This window comes from Heloderma suspectum, chromosome 4 (genome assembly GCF_057233095.1).
Source record: "Heloderma suspectum isolate Gila_16-S chromosome 4, 16-S_ref, whole genome shotgun sequence".
Classification (NCBI taxonomy): Eukaryota; Metazoa; Chordata; class Lepidosauria; order Squamata; family Helodermatidae; genus Heloderma; species Heloderma suspectum.
The window spans coordinates 46112793-46135278 of NC_139461.1; the positions used below are offsets into that span (position 1 = coordinate 46112793).

Here is a 22486-nt window from a genome sequence, read left to right on the forward strand (position 1 = left end):
AGTGTGACTTGAGTACTGGGGTGGCCTGTTTTTTGACCAAAAGGTGGACAAATTTCAAATTTCACGGTGTTTCATCATGGGCAAGGCTGCATAAGCTATTAGTTTAATGTTCACTGTGTGTGAATAGTCTTATTGATGCTTGCCTTTAATTACTGTTTTTACTAGGATAGTTTCAACCCTTTGGGGTGTTTGCTTATTCTAATGTACATTCCATCCTTTTTTTTGTAGCAGAACTCCCACCACCTTACACCGCCATTGCCAGCCCAGACGCCAGTGGTGTTCCTGTAATAAACTGCCGTGTGTGCCAGTCACTAATCAATTTGGAAGGGAAGCTTCACCAGCATGTTGTCAAATGCACAGATTGCAATGAGGCTACGGTAAATGGCTTTACAGGTTTTTAATTCTGTGGCATGCTTTATTAGTCCTTTCTGTTTTGAAAAAGGGAATGTCAAAGTTAGTGCTCAACAGCCAAGAACTGTCATGCAGGTATAAGGATAACTGGTGTAAGGAAAGCCACTGTTAGCCTTTTAGCAGCAAACAATAATCAGATGATGTCAGTGCTGTCTAGGCTTCCAGGAATTGGGTACTTAATATTGTTCCCTATTGTGTGAGCAGCTGTCATATATTTGGAATTGAGAGATTCGAGTTTGTTCTGTTTCAGTAACACCTCAAAAACACGCAAGCCCAGTTCATGTTCCAGGCTACTTCACAGGAACTACGCTTATGAAGATAGTTTAATTAGGTCTTGAATGAGTGGCTCTTCTATCTGTGCTCCAATCCAGCAGTGGCCAGCTTCTGTATTCTGGAGAGCTACTCTGTTCTCCACCAGTAGCGGTGGCTTATTTGGAGTGTATAGCTTGCCAAATCACCATCTTAAGGCCCTCCTTCCACAAATCAATAAAAGTTCTGACTGCCACCCTTAGGGGAAAATATGACTTACACAATCATGGAGACCTAACTCCCCCCCTCCCTCCCTCCCTCCCTCCCTATGTATACTTGAGGCTCCACGGTGCAGGCACCAGTGCACTGGCATAATTGTGCAAAAGGGGCTGTACAATGGGTGAGTGGTAGAGGCAGGCTCAGCTTTGTTTTGGTTGTTGCATGAGTATGATCGTCCCTGAGTCAGACCAAGATCCATGTAGTCCAACATTGATTTTCACAGAGTTATAACCATATCATATAAAAGGGAAAATCAATTATTGCAAGTTCCTATAAACATACCCCTTCATGGATCACTGCCTTGTAAACATAAAATAAACATAAAATAAACATAAACTTATAAGTATAGGCATTGGTGAGCATAAAACAGCTCCTCCTATGATCTGGCTAGGTAATCAGTAGTTACTTGAACCAGACAAAGAATGAATTTATTTATTAGCTGCTCATCTGGCCAGCTACCCGGCCACTCTAGGCAGCATACAATACTAATAACACAAAATACAATGAAGTTACTACACCAGCTGCAGCTTCTGAACGGTCTTCAAGGGTAACCCCACATAGCATGCATTACAGTAGTCTAGGCGAGAGGAGACCAGGGCATGAACTACTGATGGGAGCAGATGGTTAGGGAGATAGGGGCGCAACTGCTGTATCAGATGGAGTTGGTACAGTGCTGCCAGGCTCACGGCTGACAACTGTGATTCCATGGACAGCTGGAAGTCTAAAATGACCTCCAAACTCCAGACTGGTCCTTCAGAGGTAGCTGCACCCCATTAAACACCAGGTCAACATCCCCCAACATCTCCTTGTCTGCCACAAAAAGTACTTCAGTTTTGTTGGGGTTCAGTTTCAGCTTAGTCCTTTTCATCCAGCCACTCACTGACTCCAGACACATGGACAGGATTTCTACAGCCAACCTTTGCGAGGATTTAAATGAGAGGTACAGTTGCGTGTCATCCACATACTGGTGACACAGCACCCCAGACCTCCTGATGATAGCCCCCAGTGGGTTCACACATATGTTAAATAACATCGGAGAATAGAGCCCTGTAGCACCCCGCAAGTGAGCAGCCAAGGGTCTGAAGTCTCCTCCCCCAGAGCTACCCTCCAGTACCTGCCAGAGAGGAAGGAACGGAACCACGGTGTCCCCTATGCCCAATCCCTCCAGGTGGTTCAGGAGGATACCATGGTCACTGAGAGATTGAGGAGAACAAGGAAGGAGCATTCGCCCCTATCCAGAACCCTCCCCATATCATCCACCAAGGCAACCAAGGCTGTTTCTGTCCCACACCCAGGCCTGAAGCCCAATTGAAAGGGGTCCAGATAATCGGCTTCTTCCAAGTGAGCCTGTAACTGCAACCCCACCACCTACTCAATCACCTTGCCCCAAAACAGCAGATTCGAGCCCAGGTGAAAGTGGTTCAAGTCTTTGGGATCCAAGGAGGGCTTCTTTAACAGTGGTCTTATCACCACCTCCTTGAGGACTGATGGCATCACTCCTTCCTCGAGGGAAGCATTCACCACTGCCTTGATCCCCTCCCTAAGTCTCTCCCTGTAGTTCATAATGAGACAAGATGGGCAAGGATTGAGTAAGCAGGTGGTTGGCCGTAAAGATGAAAGCACCTTGTCCACTTCCTCAGAAGGAAGAAGCTGGAACCGATCCCACACAACTGGTCTGCCACTGGCCACCCTTTGTTCACTCACTGTATCCACAGCGCACAGAATAGCACTCCTGATCCGGTTGATTTTCTCTGAAAAGCACATTGAAAACTCATCACAGGAGGCTTTAGAATGCTCCATTGGTTCTGGCACAACTGCACCGACCAGGTTCTGGACCACTTGGAACAGCCTCCTGGGACAGCACTCAGCAGACGCGATAGAGGCAGAATAAAAATTCTTTTTTGCTGCTCTTATCACCACATGGTAGGCTGAAGCTACAGCTACAGATTTAATTTGCCATGCAAAACCATTAGGTATCTAGCTAAATCAATAGTCCTCTTTTTTCCCGTTGGTAAACTACACAGCAGGAGGGAAAAGAAAGTCTACTTGCTTACATTTTTCTTTAAATCTTGATGTGATGGAAATAAAAAGCGCAGTAAAATAAATGCCTGCATGATGCAGTGAACCATCCAGTCTAAAGACTTTCTGTACTAGCAGAACTGTTTATTCCAGTCCAGCCCTTCAACACATGATGCATTTGTGTAATTATGCTGGGGTGGCTGGCAGGTGCACCCGCAATTATGTTTAGGATCATTGCTATAGTTTCTGAAGTTTGCTCTATATTTTATAACTGTTTTAATGGCATTTTAAAAATTGTCTAGCGCTTTATTGAGTTGTTGAAAAAGTAGTCTAGAAGTGTTGCTAAAATAACATTGGTACCTAAATGTAGATATCTGCAACAGCTGTTTCTGTGTGATTTGTACCTGATGATATCATGAGTAGCTTTTAGTGTCCCCAAATTATCAAATGCTTGGTCTGTCCAAGTTAGAACGCCACTCTGGGTTTTTTTTTAAACATACAGGCACATACTTTTGTTAAATTTTATGCAGTTTCCTCAATCCTTCTATTAGCACAAGGGTGGGCAACTTGTGGCCCTCTAGATTACAGATGTAAAATTTCCAGAATTTTTGAAGCCATGGGAAAAAAGTGGGGTTTTGTAGAGCACCAGGTTGAGGAAGGCCACTTTAGGAACATAAAGCACCCTTTACATCCATGAAATTATATTATGTATAACTTAAGTTTGCTCATAAAATTATAATTATATTTGAAAACTGAGTAAAAACGTAAGGAGAGCCCTGCTGGATCAGACCAAGGATCCATCTAGTCCAGTATTCTGTTCACACAGTAGCCAACCAGCTGTCAATTGGGAATCCACAAGCAGGACACAAGTGCAACAGCATCCTTCCGCCCATGTTCCCCAGCATAGTGCCTCTGATAGTGGAGGTAGCACATAGCCATCAGGACTAGTAGCCATTGATAGCCTTCTCCTCCAGGTATTTATCTAACCCCTTTTAAAGCCATCCAAATTGGTGGCCATCACTACATCCTGTGGTAGCGAATTCCACAGTTTAATTATGCGCTGTGTGAAGAAGTACTTCCTTTTATCTGTCCTGAATCTCCCACCAATCATCTTCATGGCCATGGGTTCTACTATTATGAGAAAAATGTGTTCCTATCCACATTCTCCACACCATGCATAATTTTGTAGACCTCTATCATGTCTCCCTTTACCCTCCTTTTTTCCAAGCTAAACAGTCACAGCTGTTGTAACCTTCCCTCATAGGGGCGATGTTCCAGCCCCTTGATCATTTTAGTTGCCCTTTTCTGCACTTTTTCCAGCTTCACAATATCCTTTTTTAGGTGTTGTGACCAGAACTGTACACAGTATTCTTAAGTGTGGTCACACCACAGATTTCTATAAAGGCAGTATGATATTGGCAGTTTTATTCTCAATTCCTCTGAATAAACTGTACTGTAAAAGTACTTTAAAATTTAATGTACCAAACATAATTAATTTTATGAGCAAGTAGTTCCTGAAACATCTGAATCATCCTAGAAGCCGGAAGAACTGGAGGCTGAGGAAGACAAGTCCAGAAACACAGGACTCTGTAGAACAAAACCCAAACTGTCAATAATGTACATGTTCTTCCATATTAGGAAACTGAGCATGACTTAGAGTATCCCAAAATGTCTATCAGTAAAAGATACATTGGATCAATAATTTCAATACGAAATGGAAGAAATAACTATGCTGAGAATCTTACAGAGAGGAATAAAAAAAAAATTCCCCTATAGCTTCATTATTTCCAGATATTTTACTTCTCTAGTTTTTCTATAAATGTCTTATTACATAGTTGTTAGAAATCATTTGGGGGGGGGGGGAGTAAAGGCTTGGTAACAATATAAACACCTTGTCTTAAATTCTAAAAGAAAATATTTCATAATCCAAAGCTATTCAATTTTTCCAATTTTTCAGAAAAAGCAAAAAACGGGCCTTGGAGAAAAAAACCTAGGCCTTCACTTCTCTACTCCAGATGTTTTGGCCTACAGCACCCATGATCCTTCACCATTGGCACTGCTGGATAGGGCTTATGGGACTTGTAGGCCAAAATCTCTGGAGAGTGACAAGTTGCCCAGTCCATTTTAGCAGAATACTGCAATGTCCAGTATGCCAGTTATTGCCCTACTGCTTTTCCTCTACTGCAAGAGCTTTTTTCTTTGAGTGTGTTTTTAAACCATATTTATTTTATTGAAAATATATATGCCCCGCCTTTCCATTAAAATACTTACAGTATCTAACAACATGATTAGGATATCAGAAAATAATCAAAAACATCAGAAAGATAAAAGCCAGAGAGAAAAATCAGGCTTTTGCGCCATCCTAGTTGTTGGCTGCATGAGTTTTGTTACTGTCTGTTGGTTTTATGCTTTTTAGTGTACACTGCTCTAATCTCCTTGGGGGCGACAAGGGAGAATGGGATATAAATGTTTCTAAATAAATAGAGTGGATATTGAGTTTGGAAACTAGTCTGTCAGGAAGATTTAAAGATCCCCATACAAAAGAAAAATCAGATCTGACCACTGATGTTTACAGAAAACAAAGCCAGATCATGGAACATTAGGAGCCATCATCAAACCAGACTTTAAATCATTAACCATTTCACAGAAAGCTCTCCGTTTTGTAATAGAGTTATGCTTTTAAATGTTTATTAAACTTCATTGTTCACATGCCCACCTATTCATCCACTTTGACTAATATTAATCTCATTTCTATTTGGTGGTTTCCCTAATATAGCAGTGGTCCACTATTTCCAGATCTTAAGAGATGGACCCCTCCCCCCTTGCACTTCAGCATGGGTGTTCTTCAATGGTAGCCTCAAACCTATTGTATCCTCCCCCTCCCTGGGAAATGTATGTGGCCCCATCCTTGGAAATGTGTAATTATCAAACGTTTTTAATTCAATCTGCTTTTTATCAATTGCTGGAATTAATTGCTCCCCCTTGTTGTATTGATGTTTTATTCTATGATTATATTTTTAATGACACTTTGTACACTGCCTTGGGAGGAAAGTTATACCCTGAAAGGCAGCTTATAAATCATTTAAATAAGCATTGTATAAGGTCACACAAGCATTTCTGTACATTTAGCTCTTTTTTTAAAATTCAGAGCATTGCCCACAGCCATAGCACTTATGGACAGTTGCACAATAACAGTAAAGAACGAGTGAAAAACTAAGTAAAGCAAAAGAAAATGTGAAGTGCTGTAACAAAGGGGTACTGGTACAGACACACCTCAAAATCTTTAAAATGTGAACCTGCCAGAAACCATCATTGTGCCAAGAATAACTGTGTGGGCCTCTCCCTAGAGTTCTATCATTTCTGTTGCTATGTTTTAAACACTGTAGTTTTTTTTCTTTTCCCACTCAGAACATATGTAATTCCTTTTTCTTGTTTTGTGTAGCCAATCAAAAACCCTCCTTCAGGGAAAAAGTATGTTAGATGTCCGTGTAATTGTCTGCTTATCTGTAAGGATACATCCCGAAGAATAGGATGTCCAAGACCCAATTGGTAAGAGCTAAAAAAAAGTTACAATTTGTGCTTCTTCTCTTTGCTTTCTGAAAAAAACTTGCCAAATTATGGTGATATAAATGGTATAAATAAGTAAAGGGATCATGTCTCTTTAGCTATTTCTTTTTTTAATGTTTCACTTAAACCTGTGTCTGCTAGCCTATGCAGACCTAAATCAATATTTAATAAATATTAGGACAACAAATATTTACTCCTGCCACTACTGACATCAAATTTGCCAGAAGAGTATATACGATGAGGCCTGGTGAGAAAGCAAGCAAGGTGCCTGTGCAAAATAAGAGGAAAAACCCATTAATTGGGGGGCAAATGTGTGCATAATCTCCTGCAAATATATGGTAATGGTACTTTCATGGGAAACTGCTGAATAACACAACTTTATTACAGTATCGTTATTTCTTAACTACAAAGAACCCATCCTGCTTTCCTTTTTTCCAGTAAACACTTCTTGTGTACAGAATGTAGTAATGTTAAGTTGATCTAATGTTTATTTTATTCTTTATAACACAGAAGAAATACCTGTCTTGTCAAAAAGATACTAAGGGTTCAATCCTATGCGTGTTGTAGGACTTTTTTTGTAGGATTTATTTTCTGTCTAAACACGCATAGGACTGTGCCTTAACACTGCAATCCTATGCATGTCCACTCAGATGTAAGCCCTACTGAGTTCAATGGGACTTACTCCCAGTTAAGTGTGTGTAGGATTGTAGCCAAATAGTGTATCCCTATGCATATTTACTTGGAAATAATTCCCATTGTGTTTGGTGGGGCTTACCCACTAATAAGTGTGTTTAGGATTGCAGCCCAAATATGCCCAGTATATACTTAAATGTATATTTATTTGAAGATGAAGGAACAAATAAAAGAGTAATAGGTGCAAGGGTAATTGCTACAGGAGCAGTGGAAACTAGAATTGTGTTGGATTCCCATTTCAAAATAGAGAAACACCTTCAGCCAGTTCACATGATCGAACGGGTTGCAGCAGCTGTGTCAGGGCAATAGCAACCATTGGTGCTGGTGACCTTTGGGGAAACAGAGAGGCTCTATTCAATGCAGGATGCTTTTTCTGATCAGAGCAATCCCCAGCCCAACATACTCACCACTAGAAATGGTGCAACCTAGCACTGGGGAAAACATTTAGCGAAGGAGTGGAATGTCGTTTATGAGCTATTTTGTATCTTAAAATGTTACTTTGGGTTTGCTAGAACTGGTCCAATTTAGGTGAACCAAACTGGAATGAAGTTACACTGTAGAAGATATTTGGCTATGGAGCACCCTTTTCCTGTGCTTTATTGAATGGGATCATCTCTTTACTTTTCTTCCTACAGTAGACGCATCATTAATCTTGGTCCAGTTATGCTGATTCCAGAAGAGCAGCCAGCACAGCCTGCAATACCTGTTCAGCCAGAAGGTACCAGAGTGGTGTGTGGGCACTGTGGAAATACATTCCTAGTAAGTACAATCAACACACACCACACACAGGACCAAATTACCTTCCTTGTTGCTGCCACCTTATATAAGAGGCACCCTCAAGGGACAAAAACACTTCCATCAAGTATTGGCTTCTAAATTCCCTTAGGATATTCTACTTGTATTTGAGTTTTCTCTTTCACCCTTTCTCAGAGTTGTTCTTGATGGATACAGTTGTTCATTCCACATAGGGTTGGCCCCATAGTAAAATGTAAGCATTTCATCTAGGAATCTGTTTTTTGGTTCTAAGTGGTTTGTGTCTTAAGTCTGTGATGGGTAGGGACCATCCAAAATAGCCAACATAGTCCCAGCATTGTCTTGGCGATGCTGTGCAGTCATACATGTTTTATAATAACATAAGAAAAGCCATGCCAGATCAGACCAAAAGCCTATCTAGTTCAGCACTCTGTTGTCATATTGGTCAAATAAATTCCTATGGGAAACCTACAAGCAGGACATGAGCACAATATTGCTCTCCTGGTATTCAGAGCAAGCATATCTGTCTATCTATATGCTTTAATCTTTTGCTTCTGTCCCCACCCTGTCACAGTTGCTCTCCTCAGGACTAAACTGTACATTACATTAAATGTGTGGTTTGCATTTATGTTAGGGGTGTGTGTGGGTGTGTGTAGTAGATTATGAACATGTGGGAGAAGTTCTTCCCACATCAGTCTTAACAAAAATAGCTTATCTGAAGCTATTGGCCCCAGGAGGGAAGCCGCTATTGGCAATAACAGCTTCAGAAGGATTTTCATCAGGAGTGTAGTGCAGGACGAACAGATTAGCCTGCCACATCACCCCCACAGTGGTCCTGATCCAAATCAGGGATCTCGTGTGTTCTATTTTTTTTTTTTAAGATGCAAGTGTAAACCGTGCATTTAATGTAATGTTGGCCCCCCGTTTCCATTAAACCAATTCTTATCACCAAATGGCCATGTAAACTAGAATATGGGCACTGTTGACCTCCTTTGGGGCAGGATGTGAAGAACTACTCGAGGCACTGGGCATAGCTAGTGGGATTCTTTTTTTACTTTGATTTTCTAGATTTCCCCATGCCATGTGGCTAGTTGCTTTTGAAAGTTCCTTCCATTTCAAAAGCTGTTTGGTATGTGGCATGAGGCTGTTGTTATAGACACACACACACACACACACACACACACACACAACTCCAATGCCCACTTGGGTACGCAGACCTAATTGTGAGGTTCTTTGGATCCTAGTTTAATATGAAATAAGTAGGATGTGTGAACCAGACATGTGGAAACTCACAATAACCTGATCTTGAATTCTCCAGGAATTACATCTGAACTTTTCAGATCTAACTCCTGGTGAAGTTGGCCATTTGGCCATTCAGTGATATGAACTGGTTTAATGGAAACAGAGGGCCAACCTATACATTACATTAAATGCATGCATCAAAGCTATGGTTTTCCCAGTAGTAATGTATGGCTGTGAGAGCTGGACTATAAGGAAGGCTGAGCGCCGAAGAATTGATGCTTTTGAACTGTGGTGCTGGAGATGACTCTTACGAGTCTCCTGGACTGCAAGGAGGTCAAATCAGTCCATCCTAAAGGAAATCAACCCTGAGTGCTCATTGGAAGGACAGATACTGAAGCTGAAGCTCCAATGTTTTGGCCACCTAATGCGAAGAGAAAACTCTCTGGAAAAGACCCTGATGCTGGGAAAGACTGAAGGCAAAAGGAGAAGGGGACGGCAGAGGATGAGATGGCTAGATAGCATCACCGATGCAATGAATATGAACTTGAGCACACTCCGGGAGAGAGCGCAGGACAGGAAGGCCTGGCGTGCTATGGTCCATGGGGTCACGAAGAGTTGGACACGACTGAACAACAATCTTTTAAAAAAAAGATTTGGATCAGGACTAAAGCAGTCATTTGGCCAATCGTGCTACAGAACCAGGGAGATCATTTAGGAAGGGCAAGTGAGGGTAATCCCCCACCCACAATTGTTTTGGAGCACACTGGATTATGCCTCAAGAGTATCTATATTTCTGGTAACTCATTGTTCTACAAACATAGTAGCACAATGTTATAAATAATGAATTGGACCTATGTATGAAGGATGCATGCCAAAGAAATAACTCCTTTGCTTTAAAAGAAAGTAAAGTTCTTATCTTGTGGTATTAAACGTTTTGTCCCTCATTCTAACTTCAGCATGGAACATTATCACAGCAAATGCTCTTAATGCACTACTTTAAACTTGAATGTGTCCAACATTATAATAGGCCTTTCAGCTTCCCTGAAATTTGCCCTTACATTCTTCATTCTTCACTCCCAACCACTAAAATGGTGGTCCTGTACAGAAAAATGTCTTCTGAAATTTTCCCAAGTTCATTTTAACACTCCTACCAAAAGGGCACCTTTTATCTATACTGAGAAAAGTAAATTTCCTGTTGATCATGCACTTTGCTCCATGGCCCTGTGTCTCCACAAAGCTTCCATGTACTCAGGGGATTCCCTATGTGCTGCAGTAGAGCGGTAAACTCTGTTCTACAGAGCTTATTGCCATAGAGCATGTTGCCCATTTTTGGAATCTTTAAACACAAGCCACCTCTGACATTCCTTTTGGAGAGGCAAGATCCCAAATACTTATAGCAAACTCATTCTCAAAGTGCTAGTCCTTATGCAGGTAGAACAGCATCATCCATCCACAAAAGGGGGATATTAGTAGGCTTGGGAGAAATTCAAGGTTTGCAGAAATTATTATTTTAGGAAAAACCCTAAAGAGGGAGCCCCAAAACAACTCAGTGAAGGACTAAGCATGTTCACTGGCTGCATAATGCTGAGTGTCTGCTGCGTGTGGAGGTCAAAAATGGGGGGACTGGAATGGTGTTTTCTGGAAGTGGATATGCCTGGCTGGCAGTCCAAATAGAAGCATGCCATCCTGCAACATTTTGTAGCATGTCCTACCGGTATAAATTTATTAAATAAATTACTGCAATTACTGCAGTTGAAACTATAATAGCTACAGCTAACTTCAGAATTGTAAACTTATTACTAAACTACATCTCAAATGGTCTTTGCTCTCAAGTATTCCAATATTCCACCTGCTGCTGCAGAACTGAATCAATAACCTTCTAGTAACTTTTGAAAATGGCAATATGAAACAAAAGTTTTAGCAGTTTTGTCAATTAGTTTTCTTCCCCTTTCTTCTCTATCAGATAGAATCATAGAATAGTAGGGTTGGAAGGGGCCTACAAGGCCATCGAGTCCAACCCCCTGCTCGATGCAGGAATCCAAGTCAGAGCATCCCTGACAAATGGCTGTCCAGCCTCGTCTTGAAGGCCTCCAGTGTGGGAGAGCCCACCACCTCCCCAGGTAATTGGTTCCATTGTCGTATTGCTCTTACAGTCAGGAATTTTTTCCTGATGATCAGCCAGAATCTGGCTTCCTGTCACTTGAGCCCATGATTCCGTGTCCTGCACTCTGGGATAATGGAGAAGAGATCCTGGCCTTCTTCTCTGTGACAACCTTTCAAGTACTTGAAGAGCGCTATCATATCTCCCCTCAGTCTTCTCTTCTCAAGGCTAAACATGCCCAGTTCTTTCAGTCTCTCTTCATAGGGCTTTGTTTCCAGTCCCCTGATCATCTTTGTTGCCCTCCTCTGAACCCTCTCCAGTTTGTCTGCATCCTTCTTAAAGTGTGGTGCCCAGAACTGGACACAGTACTCCAGATGAGGCCTAACCAGTGCTGAGTAGAGGGGAACTAGTACTTCCAGGGATTTGGAAGCTGTGCTTCTATTAATGCAGCCCAAAAGAGCATTGGCCTTTTTTGCAGCCACATCACATTGTTGGCTCATATTCAGCTTGTGATCGAGAACAATTCCAAGATCCTTCTCACTTGTAGTGTAGTTGAGCCACGTATCCCCCATCTTGTAACTATGCATTTGGTTTCTTTTTCCTAGGTGCATCTTTTTGCTAGATGAGACAATGATACCGTTTTTCCTTTCAGTTTCCTTCTCTGTGCTCATTTTGTAAGGAATTATGAGAGCCAGTGTGGTGTAGTGGCTAGAGTGTTGGACTGGGAGCTGGGAGATCCGGGTTCTAGTCCCCACTCGGCCATGGAAGCTCACTGGGTGACTTTGGGCCAGTCACACACTCTCAGCCCAACCTACCTCACAGGGTTGTTGTTGTGAGGATAAAATGGAGAGGAGGAGGAGGATAATGTAAGCCGCCTTGAGTTCCTTGCAAGAGGAAAAAAGGCGGGATATAAATGCAATAATAATAAAAAATGAAATGGCTTAACATAACAATGCTTGTTAAATTCATGTTTTTAAAAAACAGGCTATCACAGTGGTTGAATGTCCATAGTTTCAAAAGAGTAATAGCTTTATTAATGACACCAAAGCGCCGCTGCTGCCATTTGTAAACACAGCGTATAGGTCAGACAACCTTGTAACTAGCAAGTCATGGGAAATTATTTTGCATAGAAATCCCAAACCACAGAGTGTGGGGATAATGCTTGCAAAAGGGCATCCCAGTGACGAAAGAAAACATGGAACAAAGTGTAAGTGAAGCATGAGAAGTAAAATATTTTGCTGTGATCCCCAGTGACATTTAACATGAAGCAAAATAAAACATTTTTTTCATGCTGGCATTTTTTCAACCCTTCCCCCTCCCTTTTTTATTGCAGTGGATGGAACTGAGGTTCAACACTTTGGCAAAGTGCCCACATTGCAAAAAAATGTAAGTACCAACAAACGTTTCTATTAATCTCGTATTTCTAGGGATACATTTATTTCAAATGCTAACCCTCAGTCCTTGGACATCACCTTGTTTTTACATCTGAAAATGATTATAATGAATGTCAGTCGACATTCTTTTGTCATTTCTCCTTTTACTGAGCCAAAAGATATTTGAAATTCTCGCTTGATTGTAAATGTTTGGATGGTCATTAACTGATGAAGAAGTAGAGAGATGGTTGCAAAAATCAGATCCTGATGTTAACATATTCTTGAAAAGTTACCACTTCATACTAAATAGAAAGATGTTTCTTAAAACGGCAGTTTTGGGGACAGGATATAGAATAGCAAATAAGCTGTTTGTTGGTATGAAACCTATGCCTGCTGCTTTCTTCAATGCAACAATTAAACTGGAATCTCTTATTTATTTTATTTATTATTAAATTTATTAATCGCCCATCTAACTGGTCACCCAGCCACTCTGGGCGATGTACAACCCCCATAAGACAATTTAAAACAATAAAATTTTACCATAAAATTTTTTTTTAAAATACCCTAACCCACCCCAAATACCTGCCTGAACAACCACGTTTTTAATGCACGACGGAAGCTCATTAAAGAGGGGGCATGACGGAGTTCCCTAGGGAGGGAGTTCCACAGAGTGGGGGCCACCACAGAGAAGGCCCTCTCCCTCGTCCCCACCAGTCTAGCTGTCCTGGCTGATGGGACAGAGAGAAGGCCATCTGAGGCTGATCTTGTTAATATGAGATTGATTCAGTGTCTATTCCAATTAATTAAATACTGTTATGATTGTCATTTTGAGAATGCTTACAGACTGTTCCAATACAACTATTTAGTGAAATACTTCTTCAAGATGAATAAGGGCACAATCTTATCTATGCATGTTTAGACAGAAAAAAAGTCCTACAACTCTCAGCATGCCCCAGCCAGCAGTTGGATTGTTGGGAGTTGTTGGGTTTCTGGGAATTGTAGGACATTTTTCTGTCTAACCATGCATAGGATTGTGCCCTACTAGGCTGAGAAGCAAGACCCACCCCCCACCACTCCAAAATCCAAAAGGAAAGAATTCTCCTTCAATAGTAGTAGTAACATCCAGTGGTATTACTAAAATGAGTGGATACTTGGTACTGTTAACATTCTTGCAAATAAAAGGCTCTAAAAGAAATGTAGCTTATTCCTCATGTTTTGTATTTGTCCATATATTGTCTTTATGCTCATTAAACCAGAGCAACACCAGAGTTTCTGTGGTACAGAGTAAATTATGTGTGCACGTATATTCAGTAAGATGTGTCAGAGGTTTGCTTACTATTTCCAGCTATAAGCTGTTCAGAACACACTAATTACAACCAGATTCCTGTAATAGTTTGGTGACTTGGTCTGTCTGGTCTAGTGGCCACACAGTGTCTTTGAACCTCATCTAGGTTGGAAGGTGACTGAGTGAGCACCAGAGACAGACTCTGTGTGTGTCTGACTCTTGTGCCAGTTCAGAGAGAAAGCTGATGGCTTCGTTGGGGGAAGGGGGTGCAATGGGATGAGGAAAAAGCTAAGGTTACAGCACAGGAGAGAGGGACTTGGAGGAGGTTGGTTCAGAGATTTCTATGAGAGGCAAGTGTTCTACGTCCCTTCAGACAGTATGATGTATGTAAAATCACATTTTACAAAATGGAAATAAGCTTCATGTCAAAAACAAAAGTGACATATAAAATACCTATAAATAAAGGCAGAATTCTCAAACAACTTTGTTTGACAGAAGTTTAATTCATCAGTGGAACAACGGAAAGCGTTGGGCACAAGGCTAAAAGCCTGAATAAGCAGCACACAAGGAATTCCATCTTTTAGTTTGAAAACATTTTGTTGTTGTTCAGTCGTTCAGTCGTGTCCGACTCTTCGTGACCCCATGGACCATAGCACGCCAGGCCTTCCTGTCCTGCACTCTCTCCTGGAGCGTGCTCAAGTTCATTCCTTATTGTAGTAAAGCTGCTTAAGCCGATCAATTTAAATGCATTCCAGCAAGGTTTTTTTGTTTTTTAAAAAAACTAGTCACATGCTAGCCATGTGGGCCCTGTCTGTGCTTTTAGTTAACTTGACCCTTAGAGCTTCTGGTCAATCACATGCTAGCTTACTGATTTGTTTTAAGGTTGTTGGTGCTCCTCTGAATTTTATTGGGACATCTACAACTAAACTATATGACTAAAGTTGTAACAAGGAAAATTACTTTTCACAGTAGTCACAGAATGTGCTATAACTCTGAAACCCAAACTGAGTTTATAATCTGTCAAATTTCAACTGTTATATAATTGCACACATTTTAAATTAATCTTCCAAATTGTTTGTCAAAACTGGCTTTGTGTTTAATTCTGGACCCGACGTACTATTCATTTGCAGTTCTTCTGTTGGATGTGCACTCCCACGAAGACGGTGCTGTGCATATATTACCATTGGGATGATATTTATCTTCATTGGAGTTGGATTAACTGTGAGTAACATACATTTAATGTCATTATTGGTATCAAGGGGCTGCTCTTGAAGACAGTTTGGAAGCTGCAACTTTTGCAAAATGCAGCAGCCAGATTGACTTTGGGAACCAGAAGGTCTGAACATGTAACACCAATTCTGGCCTGCTTGCACTGGTTGCTTGTATATTCAAATCCAACTCAAAGTGGTGGTTCTGACCTATGAAGCTTTGGCATGGCTTAGGACTGACCAGAATACCTGATGGAGCAGCTCTCTTGGTATGAACCTACCTGTACACTACAATTGTCAACTGGGGCCCTCCTTCAAGTGCCTCTTGTGAGGGAGGTTCAGAGGATGGCAATAAGAGAGAGGCCTTTCTCAGTGGTGGCCCCCCGATTGTGGAATGCTGTATCCACTGAAGTCCGTCTGGAATCAAGACTACCATCCTTTCAGCACCAGGTTAAGACTTTCTTCTATTTCTAGGCTTTTGATAGAATATGATAAGGTTTTAACTGGTCTTGGGATTTTTATTGTTGAGTATTCTTGAATTGTTCTGTAAATGGTTTTTATATTATGTTTTATTTTATTTTTAAGGTTTTAAACTTTTGTAAACCGCCCAGAGAGCTCTGGCTCTTGGGCAGTATAGAAATGTTGCTATTATTATTATTACTACACTGCAGTTGAACAGAACCAGTACTTTTAGCAGCTAGTGGATCCTCAAAATTTGAAATCTCTGCTTCTTTATTGCAAAATAAGGAATTAGTAAGCAAATGCATATGAAAATGTATTTTGAAGCCTCATGTAGTTGGGAACGGTCCCTTACTATGCCCCAACTACACAAAGAGGCAGCTGACCCATATTTTTAAACATGGTTCTGCCCCAATCAAATCTACATTGGGAATAACCTTGTAATTTAAAATTACAAAGGATGCATGGGTCCTGTTTCCCTGTGTGCATGCAACCCTGCTCCTTAGGCGCTTTCCTCCTGGTGGAGTGGCGTTTAGTATCAGAGCTCTGCAGGGCTAAGAAGGACGGGGGCAGATTCAGCACTTCTATGTGATGATGGCATACCTGTTTTTAAAGACATGTATCTGCCATTGTTTCATGTATTTTAGGGCTGTCCAGATGGGCCTCCTTTTTCCTAGCCAAGAGGAAAGTATTTAATATAGTTAAATAAGATCCCCAACTCATCACACACCCATTGGGAAGGGAATGCTTAAGAACTTTTGTTTGCTTGGAGAAATTCTCCTAAGCTTTTTATGCAGAGGCTCTTGCCCTTGCTAATGTCAGCAGGAAGAAAGGAAGTGCAACGTGCCTGACATGGAAAATAGATGTGGTTCCTGGCTTCCTTAACTTCTATTCTGATGAGGAGCAGAATCAATTAGCTACTACCAAATAGTATACAGATGCATATATCTGTATTTTCATTTAATTTGTACTCCAAGTTGCATGAATTCCCCCATGATGCTTGGAAACACAGTAGGAACTTGCTGTACTAACTTAGGCTACAATCTTCAATGTACTTACTTAGAAGTAAGTCTCATTGGACTCAGAATAAGTATGCACAAGGTTGAACTGCATATATATTCAAGTACTGTGACTCCTCCTGTGGAAGGAGTCTTTATGGACATTTTATAGCATATGAACAAAAGCTGCATATACAATAAATTCCATGAAGTTGTGTCAACCTAAGATGCATGAAATGCCAACCTCAAATTGCTCAACCTATATACACATGCAGGGGCGGTGTGTGTGTGTAAACAGTATTATCAGAGGGAAGTAAAGAGAAATATATATCTTAAGGCTGGCATTGGTCCCACATTTAGTCGTATTTAGAGTAAAGCCATTGAAAATCAATGGGATTTAAGTTAGCCACGAACATGTCCCATTGATTTCAATGGATCTAGTCTGACTAAATCTGGAACCATCCCATTGAAAGGAGCAGCTAGAGTGAGAAATTGCTATACTGTAAAAGAGTGTAAAACTATAAAAGTGAGAACTTGAGGCACTACAGACAGAATTGAATGACTGAGTCCAGTTCTTTGTAGATAAATACAAACTATGAAGATAGACCATTTTAGCTATTCAAAAGAAGCGGGTTCTATGTTAATTTTAATTCCAAAGAAAATTAATGGTAAAAATGTTTGGGTTAGAATACCATTGTGATTGACTTAATAAACTCAGTACTAAGCTTTATAGAGGAATGGATAAAAGACACTGACTGTATTAGCTGTTATATAAAATGAAGGCATTTTTAAATATGAATTTTTAAATTTCTGCACCTCTTAAAAGAAATGTCGCGGGAATAGCAAAATCCCTCAAGAAAAAGAAAAAGAGGAGCTGAATATTACAGTGATAGTTTTCCCCCTCCATGGAGATAGGTTAATTTAGGGCACTGGCTGGGGAATGCTGGGAGTTGTAGGACCTTTTTCTGTCTAAACATGCATAGGATTGTGCCCTTAATGACCAAATTGACTCATTTACTTCTCAGCTAAAATAAAGATTATTAATTAAGGTTGTATTTGTTGTTGTTGTTGTTCAGTCATGTCCGACTCTTCATGACCCCATGGACCATAGCACTCCAGGCCTTCCTGTCCTGCGCTCTCTCCCGGAGCATGCTCAAGTCCATATTCATTGCATCAGTGATGCTATCTAGCCATCTCATCCTCTGCCGTCCCCTTCTCCTTTTGCCTTCAATCTTTCCCAGCATCAGGGTCTTTTCCAGAGAGTTTTCTTTTCGCATTAGGTGGCCAAAATATTTGAGCTTCAGCTTCAGTATCTGTCCTTCCAATGAGCACTCAGGGTTGATTTCCTTTAGGATTGACTGATTTGACCTCCTTGCAGTCCAGGGGACTCGCAAGAGTCTTCTCCAGCACCAAAGGTTGTATTTATCATTATGTTAAATATGCTGTAGATTAGGGTTCCCAGCCAAATTTGAGGATTGTTTATAGTGCAATTCTTAAGAGCAAATTAGTAAGTTTTGCCGATTCTGCACTCTGGGTTGGCCATTTTTAAAGTTCTTGCCTTGTTCAGAATGTAATTGGTATTTATTTCCGTCACAAAACAGTATGTTCATTATGGGCAATCTTTTAAAATAATGATAGCTCACTGAATATGGAATGCAGAATAACTATTCTCTATATAGCAGCAAATTTCAGAAATGTAATTAGAATGACAGAACTGTCTGTGTGTCCCAACTGAGTTCATGCAGAGCAGATTGTAATTATATCAGAAAATTGTACTTGGGTTACATTTATCTTTCATTTTTGATATTTTAAATAAAATCTTAATTTTTCACCTCAAACACTTAAATTCCAAGTATTAATTATTTATGCTTTTCCTGTTCTTATTTTAATAGGTTGGTACGCAAGATTTTGCAAGGAACTTTCATGCCACATATGTTTCTTGGGCTATCGCTTACCTCTTAGGCTTGGTCTGCCTAATTCGAGCATGCTACTGGGGAGCCATAAAAGTCAGTTATCCGGAGCACAGTTTTGCATAGACTCTTAATGCTATCTTATGCAGAACATGGAGCTTTCTAGAGGGTCTGATGATCTTATGAGCTGAATAATTTAACCTTTTTCCTTTTAATGTTTCCATTCTGTTACAAAAATCATTAAGGCTGGGGATCCTTTAAGAACAAATGTTCATTGCACTACATTATATGCAAATAGTTTGTTTTGCTGCTAGATTCCCAAGCTCTGAATACTAAAGCTTTGTTTACACTATCATACATCTGTCTTAAAAGTACTGTTGAATGCAATTCCAACCTACAGTATTCTTTTTTCTATATTAAACATCAGAAAAGCAAGATGTGTTTATAGATGTTTCTACAATTGCTTCACATTTGTATGTACACTTAAAAAAAACTGTGTCAAAGCAGCTTGCTTTAAAATTTTAAGCAATAAGCATTTTGCTTGAACTGCTTACTGTAACTTTTACTTAAGATCAGAGTGACCTTACTGAGTGTGCATCATTTTTGAAAAGTGGAGCTTTTGCTAGGGAGACATTATTGTAAACACTTACACTTTCAAATTTCCAGGTTGAGAGATGTAACATTTTGGTAGTCTAGCTTAAGAAAAAAAGTTCATGTATCTGCTATCAAAATTCAACTTGGGTAATTTTTCTTTCTTTCAAGGATGCTGGGACATAATATTTTTTATCTTTTTACAGGCAAAGCCATGATTGGATTTATGGAACTTATCTCCAGTTATTTGTATGAGTTCCTTTATAGGGTCTAAGTAAGAGAAGTATTTGATATGACTTGTTTTATAAACTTAGATGCCTACAGGGTGATGTTGAGTTACCTCGTAGTTTGCTTGGATTGTGGTTTATTTTCCGTAATGGGAGAATAATTCTACAGTCACTGCAAAGGGAGATATTATAGCTTTACACTAACTGATATGAAATGTAATAGAGTAAATAGTTACTCTGACCATTCCATCAACGTATAGCTGATCAGTATAACACTAAAAACTAATTGAATGATACAAAAAGTAAAGACAATTTTCTCAAGGTCTGTTCACAAATGGATTATGGGGACCAGTTATTGCACTGCCCATCTTTGAAGTTTTACATAGAGTGATTTTTCTAAATTCTGAATACCGTGAGCTCTTTAGATTACAGTAGTCCTTAGATAATAGGGGTCAAGAGGGTAGATTAATGTGGATGTTCCAGGATCGTGTATAATATTTTCAATGATCTGTATTCCTGTTTAGGGGCAGAGTAATGCTCGGATGAGGATTTGGAGCACAATAAATGTATCCTTCGAACTGTAAATGAAAGTCTTTGTATAATGTTAAATGTACAAAAGCAGTAGCTCAGGATTACCATGTACCTTTTAAAATACACTAATAAAAATTATTATTCAAAGCTAGTATTTCTGGTTTCCCATCAGTGAACCTCTGAACATTATGTGGTGGGCTCAAGGCTTTTGCTGACTGGTCACTCAGGACCCACATAGTAGTTATCTGGGCACATGTGTTGGTCTGCAAAGAACAAGAGGAAGTAATGTTTCTTCCATTACAGGCAAACAGGGTGACATTAGCTAATCCCTTGAAGTAGGATAGGTTACTAAGGGCGCAATCCTATGGGGATAGTCGGCTGCCTCCAAACTTGGAGGCGGCCAACTACCCAATGCAGGCAGAGCGTGGAGGGGATCTTCTCCTTCATGCTCCAGCCACCCTACATTTGCAGCTAGACAGCCGATTTCACACTTTAAAAAATTCTCCCCCCCCCCCCAAAAGCAGCAGAAATGGGCCAGTTTGAACATCACGTTAAGCCACCCTGAGAATAAGCTGCTGTGGGTTTGTTGCTCACTAAACCCACGGCAGACAATAGGGTGCATGGCAGCTTGGCATGGCTTCTTTCCCCCTCAGTCCCTGAGCCCACTCCCTGCACATATCCCAGTGTTCTTTGCATGGCAACCCCTCTCACATCCTCTTCCCTATGGAGGGAAACTTCCCCAGCCCCCTCCCCACTCCAATTGCTGCCCCTTTTCAGAGCACTTACTTCATTCGCCACCTTTTAAAAATTATTTTTTCAGTGCTTCAGAAGTACTCAAATGGGAACATAATTTTTTAAAAAAAATTCCCAGTCCTGCACAGATTGGCCTTTCCCCTATGTGTAGTCTCGCCTTGTCAATTTCCTTGTAGATCCAAAGTGAAGTAGTTAATATTAGGGATGTCAGAGAATTCCGCGACGGATCTCGGTGAGGCCAAATGCCAGTGCATTCGGCCCCCCGAAATCCATCGCGGAACGACCTGCCACCCCCCCCACCGCGGATCGCCCCCGGGATGAGACTTACCTGGGGCAGATGTTTCGGACAGTGGTGGCTCCAGCAGCGGCTTCAGCGGCTGGTCTTCTGACCGGCTGCCACCGCCGCCATTTGCAGTCTGTTTTTTTTCTGTTTTTTTCACCCATAGATGTGATAGGCTACATAAAGACTTACGTAGCCTATCACGCCTGGGAAAAAAAAAGAAAGAAAAAGAAAACGTGTACGCAAATGGCGGCGGCTACAGCCACCGCCATTTGCATTCCTTATTTTTCGCCGTCTTAGTCTACGTCAATATTTACGTAGACTAAGACGAAGACAAGAAAGGGGAACGCAAATAGCACCCAGTACGCTATTTGCGTTCCCCTTTCTTTTCTTCGTCTTAATCTACGTAAATATTGACGTAGACTAAGACGACGAAAAATAAGGAACGCAAATGGCAGCGGCCGTAGCCGCCGCCATTTGCATACGCTTTTTTTTCTACCCAGAGCCCTCCGCGGCCGGAAATCTGGCTGCAGACGGCCCTGGCCTGGGCCTGGCCGGCTGCTCCGCGGAGCCGCCGCAGAGCACAGCCAGCCGTCGAGGATTCTGGGGTGGAGGACCAGATCGCCTCCCCCGTCGAGGATCCCGGGGGGAGGGACAGAACGCCTCCCCCCCCACCATGAACAGAATCCGCGAAAAGGTGACTTTCGTACATCCCTAGTTAATATACTAGAAAATTGACAAGTTGACACTGCATATAGCAGACAACTTAAATCTGTGCTCACTTGCAATGAGAAAAATACTAAAAGAAAACTCATCTGCACAATTCAGAAGCACAAAAAAGGAACACTGAGGAGGGTGGGGCAATAACTCCCCCTTGGCAACGTCATGCTCTCGCTATTACGCCTTGAACTAACACTCATCTGTTTCCTCCCCCCTTTCAACTCCTCCCTGAATCGAATGGGATGTGGCAAATGAGGCACCCACACCAGCAGTTACTGTCCTTCCAAAGTGCATATTGGTGGAGGGGCACACATCACTGGTGAGGGAGTATGGAAGCGGCACTGTCGAGATCGCAAGGAGCAGAATGGACTTTATTGCTAGACAGCTCTGTAGCCATTTGGGACAAGCCATGCTGCCAGGTTCGGATGTCAGAACAAGCCACCCAGAGACCAAGCCACTCTCAATAACCCAAGCGTTCTCAGGGTGGCTTGTGTGTGGTTAACAATCTAAATTATGGGGCAAGGTTGGACCCAGCATTGGTTTTTCTGTATACCTACAAAGCTTGTATTTTAATTTAGCCTTGCGGTAAATATGTATACACTCAACTGGGAAAAGTCATAGGTATGTTTGATGTTTATCCAGAATATAATGGTTGCAAATATCCCCTTCATGGGCAAGATGCTTAAGCGGGTGGCCACTGTGCAACTCCGGGCACTGTTGGATAATACAGATTATCATGATCCATTTGAGTCTGGCATCAGGCCTGGATTTGTCACTGAAATGGCCTTGGCCACCCTGATGGCTACTCAGAGGAAGCCTGCTAATTCTCCTAAGGTC

At 41.2% G+C, this 22486-nt stretch overlaps 1 protein-coding gene across 2 annotated transcripts in view; it reads left to right on the top strand.

Annotated features, from left to right (window-relative positions):
• The window catches only part of PIP4P2 (phosphatidylinositol-4,5-bisphosphate 4-phosphatase 2), a 39825-nt gene extending 19776 nt beyond the window's left edge, over positions 1-20049 (top strand). Inside the window, exons 2-7 of one of the 2 annotated variants that reach the window (XM_084848017.1) lie at positions 229-377; positions 6401-6507; positions 7854-7977; positions 12648-12700; positions 15103-15193; positions 18530-20049. In XM_084848017.1, the coding sequence (XP_084704143.1) occupies positions 229-377; positions 6401-6507; positions 7854-7977; positions 12648-12700; positions 15103-15193; positions 18530-18673 (668 nt within the window). In that variant the 3' untranslated portion in view covers positions 18674-20049. The remainder of the gene's footprint in view (positions 1-228; positions 378-6400; positions 6508-7853; positions 7978-12647; positions 12701-15102; positions 15194-18529) is intronic. The other variant, XM_084848018.1, reaches the window with a different exon arrangement.
• Positions 20050-22486: the final 2437 nt, after the last annotated feature.